The sequence below is a fragment of the Prunus mume genome, linkage group LG3, assembly GCF_029339155.1.
Source record: "Prunus mume cultivar Tortuosa linkage group LG3, ASM2933915v1, whole genome shotgun sequence".
In the NCBI taxonomy this organism is placed as follows: Eukaryota; Viridiplantae; Streptophyta; class Magnoliopsida; order Rosales; family Rosaceae; genus Prunus; species Prunus mume.
The window spans coordinates 27,542,411-27,552,286 of record NC_142700.1 but is presented as its reverse complement, the minus strand read 5'-3'; the positions used below and the strand labels follow the sequence as shown (position 1 = coordinate 27,552,286).

General features: G+C 36.1%; 1 protein-coding gene across 1 annotated transcript; it reads right to left on the bottom strand.

The window, feature by feature from the left end:
* Positions 1-470: 470 nt before the first annotated feature.
* HDA14 (histone deacetylase 14) lies at positions 471-8,930 on the bottom strand. The gene is made up of 9 exons (XM_008229411.3): positions 8,642-8,930; positions 7,815-8,068; positions 7,100-7,174; positions 5,185-5,286; positions 3,849-3,920; positions 3,709-3,765; positions 3,275-3,526; positions 1,147-1,328; positions 471-1,064 (listed from the first exon to the last, which is right to left on the bottom strand). Exons 1-9 carry the CDS (start codon positions 8,679-8,681, stop codon positions 764-766), a joined length of 1,335 nt encoding a protein of 444 aa, XP_008227633.2. The 5' UTR covers positions 8,682-8,930; the 3' UTR covers positions 471-763.
* Between the last annotated feature and the right edge of the window lie 946 nt (positions 8,931-9,876).

Sequence of the window (9,876 nt, the reverse complement as noted above, 5' to 3'; positions counted from 1 at the left end):
ATCGGCGAAATTATCGATAGATTGATTCTATAAAGATAGAATTGTGCTAAAATATCGTTGCCCCAAAAAAACGATAATTTCGCCGATACTGTGTCTATAAGTTTAATTATAAAGAAAACACTCAATAAAGGCCCATTATTATTTAAACTTATAGCTTAAATTAATTAACATATCAAGACCCAAGGCAATTGTCAACTTGATCAACAATCCATGGAATTGAACTCTACAATTCCTATAACATAGCAGTTGAGATTTTCACAAAAAAAGAAAAAAGAAAAAGCAATTGAGGTTTTCAAGAATGCTAGCATTTACAACCCAATATTCAAAGCGTTTTCCTTAAGATTATAGGGTCTTTTGCCTTAGCATGACCGTAGCATATCATTTTGTCTATAAATGTGGTATCCTAAGCATTTTCTTTAAGATTAGGGTCATGCTAAGAGACCTCATTAACTTCTTTAACATTTCTGATCTCCGAAATAAAGAACTCATTTGAATACTCAAATTCAAAGCCTTTGATCCAAATGGATCCTTAGGTTTTTCCCAACCACCAGATACATATACAAAGTGCAACATTGGACAGAAATTCAACAGTGATGAATGTACAGGTAACTATTTGTCATTGTCAATCACTAAAACAAACTTACTATAAGTGAGAACTACGAGCTTTGTAGGTAAGGATTTGCACAACAGAATATGCTTGCATCTGATCTTTATAGTACAGAATAATATGTAAAGTTGTATGCATGCCAAGTCTATGGGATCTTCATAAGGAATGTATATGTTTCACCCTCTCAATTGCCTGCCTAACCCTGGTTGATGGCTCTTCATGCAAGATGGCAGGGTTGTCAAACTCGGAAGCCAAACTTGGCTCTCCCAGAAAGGCACGGAATGAATCTGCCACGGAATAGGAAAGGGACTTGAGGTTGTATCCTCCTTCCAAGAAAAATACACATCGACCCCCACATAGATCATTCGCAAGTTCTTGTATATAGGATGCAAGCATGTAGTATGTTCCCGTCGTGAATTGCAGACTCGCTAGTGGATCCAATACATGAGCATCATACCTAAACAATTCGGTTATTCATATGCAAATGGGTAATGAAGATTGGCAATGATACAGTAGTTTACATGGAATGCGAAACTCACCCAGCAGAGACAAGGATAATATCTGGCTTAAACCTCTGAGCACATGGTACAATTATTTCATCAAACACAGTTCTCATGGCAGTATCACCTGAGCCTCCAGGTAGAGGAAGATTTAGTGTTGTTCCTTCCCCATCTCCATGGCCTACCTCCTCAAATTTACCAGTACCAGGGTAGCTTCCAACCTAAATCAATGAATTAACACAGGAATAAATTTGGAATTCTATAAAGAATATCTAAAATGTACATTATTTCAAAGTGGCAGTAAACAAATTGAAGGAAAAAATAAAATAAAATCTGTTAGAAGACCAAATAATGGTTGGCCCATATCCTTTCAGCTTAAACTTTTGGGAATAATGGTAACCCAGCAAACTCAACATGACATCACAGCAGGAGTCCTTAACTTTCAAATCCCTGCAATTGCAGACCCTCTGAAAATAAGTTGAATTCCACATGTTGGGCTTTAATTGTGAAGAGTTGTCTGCATGTGTGCTAGAATGTAACATAATTGTTGGCCACATCCAAATGGCTTAAGCATTTGAGAGTAGTGGTAGTCCAACAAAGTTTACAATATCAAATGCCATGTCCACCCCATGTCCACAATTTTAATTTTCTGATTTTCAGTTAAATGGTCTAACAGTAGCATCCAATGCAAGAGAACAAGTTCTAGCCGCATTATGCCACTAAGGGGAAAGTAGCAGAATTTCTGCATGGGACAATGTGTAAAGTTGGATATTGATCCTCTTTACTTGCAATTCAAATGGAGAGATCCAGATATTGAAAGATGGATTTTTCTACAATGTGAATTTGGATTGCATGTGAACGCAGCTGTAGCCCTTAGATCTGCGGTTCAGCCTTCCCTACTAGAGTATAGATCCACATCAAGACATCAAACTGTGTTTGTATTCAATGTAAATTCCACACTGTGTGTATGAACCCTTGAAACCAAAACAGCTTATAGGAATTGCACAGCTGCAACGTGACATAAAAAGTTGTGCTGATTTTAGTTATTTTTGGCAGGCAATTCGACTTGCCACAAGCCCTGACACACAACGCACAAACTAATAACCCTAAATGTGATCTATACGTCAATCTTGTTGCTTCTGCTTTCCAACTTGGGACATTTGATGATCTATAAGTCAATCTTGTCAACATCAGATTTTTTTTATCTTTTTATTTATATATATAAAATTGAGGATACAATTCAGACACAAGGTGGTGTATTCTCTTTGCATCTTAGCAGTATATAGATAAGGAATCACAATACGTGAAGATTATTATACACTAGTATGAAATCTTATAAATTTGGAAAGTCGTTAAAGTTGGCATGTTGACAAGACAGTATATTATGAAGAACTATTCCAAAGAAAAAGAAACACAGAATTCTACAGAACATTCTTGAACTGCAGGAACAGGATTTCAAATAATATATATTAACTACAATACAAAACATTTATGAAAAATATGAATTTTTACTGCTATAGTTTCCAAAAGTACTCCTCAATTCACAAAAGGCATGTATGAGGTCGGCACAAAATAAAACAACAGAAAATGATATGTAAATAATGACATCTTAATTTTTATCCCTATGTTCACACCACAAGGGGTGTAACAGTCTTGAGCTATGGAGAAAAGATAAATTTACTAATTGGTTACCAAAAATAAGGTACTTAGACGAGCATAACAAGAATTTATGACTAGATATAAATACAAAATATTTACAAAAGATACAAGTTTATTACTGCTATAGTTTCTGAAAGTACTCTTTCATTCCCAAAAAGGTATGTATGTGGTTGGCACCAAAGAAAAGTCTGTTTCAAACTTGACTGGATTTAAATTACTAGATTTATAAAACATGTTAAAGTCATATCACTGAGAGAGAGAAAAAAGAAAAGAAATAAAACAAAATAAAATAAGAAAAAACAGTATGTAAACCGTGACATCTTACTGTTTATACTTAGGTTATATGCTCCCGCCATCAAGAATCAGTAACAGTCTTTAGCTATGGAGAAACGATAAAGTTTACTAATTGCTGACCAAAAATAAGCTACTTAGATGAGCATCACAAGAATTCATGACTAGATATCAAGACAAAATGTATCAAACTAGTCCAAATCCAATCCATACTTACTTGGTGAGTCGACAGGAAAAATATATCAGGATCATCATAGAAAGCATCATTTGTCCCATTCCCATGGTGAACATCAAAATCAATGATAAACACACGCTTTAACCCATGTGAACGCTGAGCATAACGAGCTGCAACTGCAACATTTCCAAAAACACAAAACCCCATTGGACCCTTTGGAATAGCATGATGTCCAGGAGGTCTTATTAAAGCAAAACCTACAGGTGGACTCTTGCTGATCTTTGATTCTGCAACCTGAGCAATGAATTCAGATGTATTGAAGAAGGATACTTCAAACAAGATCTATGCCATATGAAAACTTTATCCTTTTTGAAGTAGACTGAGGATGAGTTGGACAGCAATGCAAAAGTATCACCTATACACTTCAGCACACATAACTAACATAGATTATCACCAAGACACGATTGAGAAATCACCACTGCGTCAATTAAGGCAATTCCTGCTCCAGCTGCAACTAGTGACTCCTGGAACGTCTACATTATTAACACCATTGTTAGAAAATCAGAATGGAAAGACACAAGAAAAAGGACATTGAAATGTCTTAACTACCACTTACATCAACAGTTGCGTATGTTGGCCCAGAGCCTTCAATCAAAATAATTCCCTGTTTTGAGGCTTGATCCATAGCCTATAAATTGGATTGGGGGTGTTAGAGAGAGGCAGAGAGAAATATGAAAAATCTATGGACCTGGCCACAAAGAAAGAGAAATATTCCAGCACCAACAGATTTCCAATGCTTGCCATCTCAGTACTGCATTTCACTCACAACAATTAGACAAAACAGCACCATGTGTGAGAGAAGGGTGAGATAATGTAAAGACCTGAACTAAGGGATGCCGTCCAGCCTCCAACAAATTTTATTTTAGTAGAGTAACTTGTGTTGAGTCAATTGAGGAATCTAAGCCAGCATGCAAAGAACTTTACCGTGATTTTATGGAGTTCTACATGGGTCCAATCATTTGATGTAATATTAAGTTCTAGCAGTTAACAGGGAGGATTATAGCTTTTTAGTGCTCCTCAAGAATATAACGAGGGCATACGCTCAACATAAAAGCATGGTATTTTACAAAAATAATGCCAAAGTGCAGCGCAACTACAACTTCCAGGACAAAATAGACAATCGCATAACAGAACAGGAAACACCATAGATTGCAAAATTTCAAGGAATGTGCAGGGTACAGTGTGTTTTAAAAAATTATGGATGGAACAAGAAAATGAATCTTTGCAATGACCCCTCCTCCAAAACATAAAATAACCACTAGCAGCAGTAAACAAAAAATTTCTTTTCACCCTTGATTGTACCAGTTGTGATGAGAACATCTTTGTCAAACCCATTAGGGTTTACAAACGAAAGAGATGGAAGAGGGAATTATTAATTAGTTTCCTAATTTATTTGTTAGTTCCTAGGTTCTCTAAGTTTTCCAGATTTCATTAGGATTTTTAGTTTTTCCAGGTTTCAGTAGGATTTCTAAGTTTCCTATTTTATTTGGATTAGGATTTCATTCCTAGAACAAGTTTATTTTTCCTTTTCACTCTAGGGTTAGATTATTATAAATACCCCGTCTATGTAATTCATTATGGAGTTGAGTTGTTTAGATATAAAGAAAAGTTTATTTTCCAGAGATTGGAGACTACTTGGTGTGAAGCCAAACCCCTGGAGTGATTCCAGACCTATCCCTTTTGTTCTATTTTCTGTTTTCCATTGTTTTCGCTTCCACTAAATTACCTAAGTACTCCTTTCACCCATATCCTACATCAAGTTGTTTAGCACAAATACAATCCAAGAGAGGAACAAGTCGGTGGGGTGGTGAAAAGGAGGGCTAAAAACAAGAAGAGTATTGAAAACAAAACCAAACAAAAAAAATAAAAATTGTGATGGTTACTTTTGTTACCTTCTCAAGGCCTGATACATAGGCTCTTGTATGAACACTTGCAATGTCATTCGATGATGCTGCGTTGAAATTTTCAAGTTCAACAACCTCCAAGCCACGGAACTGAGTTATAAGACAAAAGATGATTAAACAATTGGGAATTGTATTGCTTCATATGTAAACCAGAAAATAGAACTTGAATTGGAGGGCTAATGGACTTTTTCAATAGAGAACTTGCTTATTTATCCACTGCCAATGCCAATGCCTATTTTATCTATCCACTGTGGTAGTCAAGCAACCCTATCAGGTGCTTATTTCCAAGTGTACAACGGATATTCATGGAATACTGGCTTGACATATAGTTTTGTGAGGCAAAAAAAAGTATAAAACAGAAGTGGTGGTAATATTACCAACGATTTTTGTGAGGCCATGTCAAAAATTGGCAGCTGCATCAACTAAATGACTTGCAAGGGATTTGGTGTGGAAAAAAAAACAAAGGGGATGAGGCTAAATTCCATTTCAATACTTACTCAACAGTTAAAACATCGATCAAGTCCTCTAATTACAATGAGTAACATACATCATATGTAGTGATTGAAAGAAGTATAGAGTCATTATTATCTCTATTCCAAGGTAAAAGTTCCCAGTACCTCTAATCTATTGGGGAGCTTGAGTTATGGCTGCTAATAGGCATGGTTACAGGGGGTACTTAAAGTAGTGTTGCTCCCAATGAGATCTGGGCCTTTGTTTTTTAAGCACTCAAGAAAATAGAATATCGACACAAGGCCTATCCACACGTCAGCTACTTGAATACTTATCGAAGATAAGCTAGTGTGTGAAATTGGTGCAGAACAGTAGAAATAAGCTGCTGCCCAGTGGGTAAAATAAGAAACGGATTCCAGAAAATAAAAAACAGAAAATAGCATGATAAAGCCATAGAATTGAAGTTGGGACGAAGATAATTGAGTTCTAGGGCAAGAATCCCAAAAGAAACTCTATAAACTGAATCGTGGAATTATATTCATAAAAAATTGAATACAAGAGCCTCTTAAGAGCCTATTCATACTAGAGTACGGCAGCCAAGCCTGCCTAGTCCTTGTCTAAGTTTGGGTTGTACAGAACACAAAGATACCAAATAGTTGCTCTGACCTCTCACCTGTCCCTTTTTTTCCCATCCGCATTATAGAACAAATAATCAACAAAAAATAAAAATCAAAAGTCTTGTTTCATACATGAAGGAAAGGTAAGAAAATTGCCTACGTATGCAAACAATAGATAAATTTGTGTTTACACACAAGAAAACATCTTGGATTGATTTTGACTAGTGAATTTCTGTTTGCAGGATCCCTTGCCATTTGAATTGCCACCAAGGTTGTTCAAACTGCCTTCCATTTTTCAGTTTTTTTCCAATTTTCAGTTTGAACCGGGTCTATTAATTTAGGGTGTAGAATCTCCGTTTCAAGCTTAGGCTTTTAGAGTTTCTCTAGTTTTTTCTTTTTTTACATTTTATATTCTGGTTCAGAGAGGGTTGATCTGATTATTTTAGGACGTAGACTTGTCATTCAAGGCCTAGAATTTAAGGTCTAGCTCTTGGGTTTAACCTTAAGCCCAGAGCAGAATGAGAAAGACATCAAGCAACTGCTTGACCAGCTGCTCAATCTGCTCGAGTGCATTGATGTTTGCAATGCAGACCACTCCTTGAACCTTATAGCAGATCAAGCTTGCACATCAAATTATCACTGTAGGGAGGTGGCCATCAAGCCTACGTATCAAAATTATCATTAACTTGCTTAGATAAAATTGTAAGGCATTTCTGGATCGGCTTGTTAAACTACCGAATAATAAATAAATAAAATGTAACAGACAAAAATGGAAAGGCAAGTGAACAATGGCAGAAAAATTGAGGGTCTGTGCAGTTTAAGACATATATTGATACCTTTGGCGAGAGCTCCCATTTTTCAAGAGCATTCACTATTGCAGGAACTCTAAAATGGGATTCTGGATGAGACTCCTGCTAGCAACCGTAAATTCAGACTATTAGAAGTAGAAAGAACTATAACAGTAACACCATCATAGAAAGAAATAAGTACAGAATCGTTACAACCATTAAATGAAGAGAAAAACAAAAAACAAAAGGATAAATTTGCATCTACTCAGAATTATTAAGAATGAGGCTAATCAGTCAACGGACTCATATGATATGTATTACTCTGTGTGTGTGTGTGTGTGTGTGTGTGTGTGTGTGTATGTATATGTTATGTATTTATATGGATGAATAAATAAACTTCAAAATTTTATAAAAAATGTTGCCATGCGAAACCAAATTCAAGCAGAAGCGCATCTAAACTAAAGTTAAGTTTAGCTCAGGCTTAACTCCAACTACACATGTAGCTGTGTGACCCACACATAACTCAGAAGAGAAAAATAGCAATGTTAGTACGTTTAGAAAACATTGATTGCGTGGTATATAAGTATGCTATTCATTGAAATTGAAACAATTACAATAAACCCCAGAAATGCAAAACTAAAGAAGACCAAGAAATTTTTCAATTAAAAAAAAACAGAAAAACTATCAAGTAAACTAATGAAGAACCATGGAAATAAATCAGTATAAAAAGGTGCGCATTGCACAACTGGCCAGCTGAATGTACCTGGTTATGACCCATGGCAGGAGCTACAGCATAAATGATGCGTGCATCACTTAATTTCTTAACAGGTATAAGGGGATCCTCCCCTGTACCAGTTGAACAAGAAATAGAAGCTTCTGTTTTTTCAGATAAACACCTCCTTCCTCTTCTCAAACTCTTATCCCAAATTCTATTTCTCACAAATTTGGCTTCTAGGTCAAATCTACTATGGTTCTTCCACTTGCACAAATGCTGCCGCGCCAAAAACAAGGCATTCCCTAAGACAAGAAGAATTCTATGCTTTCAGGATATATTTTTGCAGGAATATAAAATTATTACGATGCACATAATAAAATATACATAGCAAATCACAACTATCACAATAAATACTAAACATTGCGTCTAAAACAGCATAAAATTGGTGATTCTATTATTTAAAAGAATATACATTGAAACATGTACATATGTGTGTGTGTGTGTGTGTGTGTGTGTGTGTGTGTGTACACACACTATGTTATATATCACAGGGCACATGTAATTGTAGCAATGAGAAACTAAATATGATGAAAAGAATCATGACAATACAAGTACAGATAATAATTTACCAAGTATAAATTGAAGTTCTAAGGATAGTCAAACTGAAATTACAGCTTAAACCAAGAATCAAAGATAACATCAATCCACAAGGAATGAAAACTATTATAAAATACCAAATGGGAAAGCTCATAAATTCAAAAAAATTTAATGAATTATAAGCCAAAATAATTAATACCCAGATAAGCCGACAAGTTATAGATTATGTTGCTGCATGATTCTGTGTATGTGAGAGAGAGAGAGAGAGAGAGAGGTACCAGCCAGAGATGACGAGAAAGAGACTGCAAGGAGCTCCATTAACGTATTGGACTGCCGCAACAACTTGCCGCTGCTAAGGCTATGCTTGCTTGGTTGCTGATATATCAGGACCAATTTCTGACCCCAAAAAAATCATTTTAAAGGATGACGTGGCTCACCTATAAAACAACACATGTGCTTTTTTAAATTTTTGTCCCAACTCTTTAACCAATTTTAACTCTTCAGTCCAGTCACCGAACGTTGAACTCCGACCACCGGACTTGAAACTCCGGTGCACTGCTTGATTGATTTTTTTTGGAATCGTTAGTCAAAGCACAATAATCTTAAATATTGTTTTCACTTCTGTGTTTGATAGAATTTTAGTTTTCACATTTCTTATAGAACATAACCCTTAGTTGAATAGGAAAAAGGCAGTGCAAGCAATTGGATGGTTAATTTTTGTTTTTGTTTTTTGGCCATTTCCAATCTATGGGTTTTTGTATGTATTTTGTTTTACAAATGTGGTCTGCTTTGTAATGAAGTTAGACCCAAAAAAACAAACCAATTTTTTATTTTTTTGGGTCAGAAGTGGATTTCATTAAAAACCCACAAAAGGACAAAATAATACACCAAAAGGTGAGACCCAACCAACTGGGCCCATCAACAAAACGAAAATGCCAAAGGCCCAAATAAAATGCAAAAGAACTATCACGAAGTTAAAAACCCAGAAGGCATTAAGCCCACACAAGCCCATACCAAGGCCAAGAAAGCTAACAAACCCTAACCAAAATTCAACTGAGCCGCCGCCGCCGCCATCGCCTGAGACGACATCATCGGGACAAGTTGAAGAGAAGAGCTGCCACACCCAAGGGGCACAAAATGAAAAAATCGCACGACCAACATATCCACCCAAGTACCTTATATTCTTAGAGCACAACATTAACAGTATGCAAAAACCATTTTATTTAAGCACAACAAGATACCTCCTGAGTTACCAATAAAATCTGATGTTCATTCAATAGTGTGCGGTTCTAAATGCTTCAGTTGGGCAGCATCTGCAAAGGTTCATTCAGAGTGTGCATTTTCATGGCATACTGACACCTTACTTGAAACGACGACCCAATTTTCACTTTGGAATCCGGGTGAAACTTTAAAATTGACACTTAGTAAGCGTGGGTCGTAAATGACCAAAATGTCCTTAAAACAAGAATACAACCGAGGACTCTAATTCGTGGCTGCACTGATAATCGTAGGC

What these genes read in the sequence shown, in the direction of transcription:
- HDA14 (XM_008229411.3), bottom strand. Translation starts at nt 8,681, where the DNA reads ATGGAGCTCCTTGCAGTCTCTTTCTCGTCATCTCTGGCTG. An exon ending in ATGTATCAGGCCTTGAGAAG is followed by an intron (nt 3,921 to 5,184) that starts GTAACAAAAGTA and finishes TCCAATTTATAG; the next exon opens with GCTATGGATCAAGCCTCAAA. An exon ending in TTGCCTTAATTGACGCAGTG is followed by an intron (nt 3,527 to 3,708) that starts GTGATTTCTCAA and finishes TTCATTGCTCAG; the next exon opens with GTTGCAGAATCAAAGATCAG.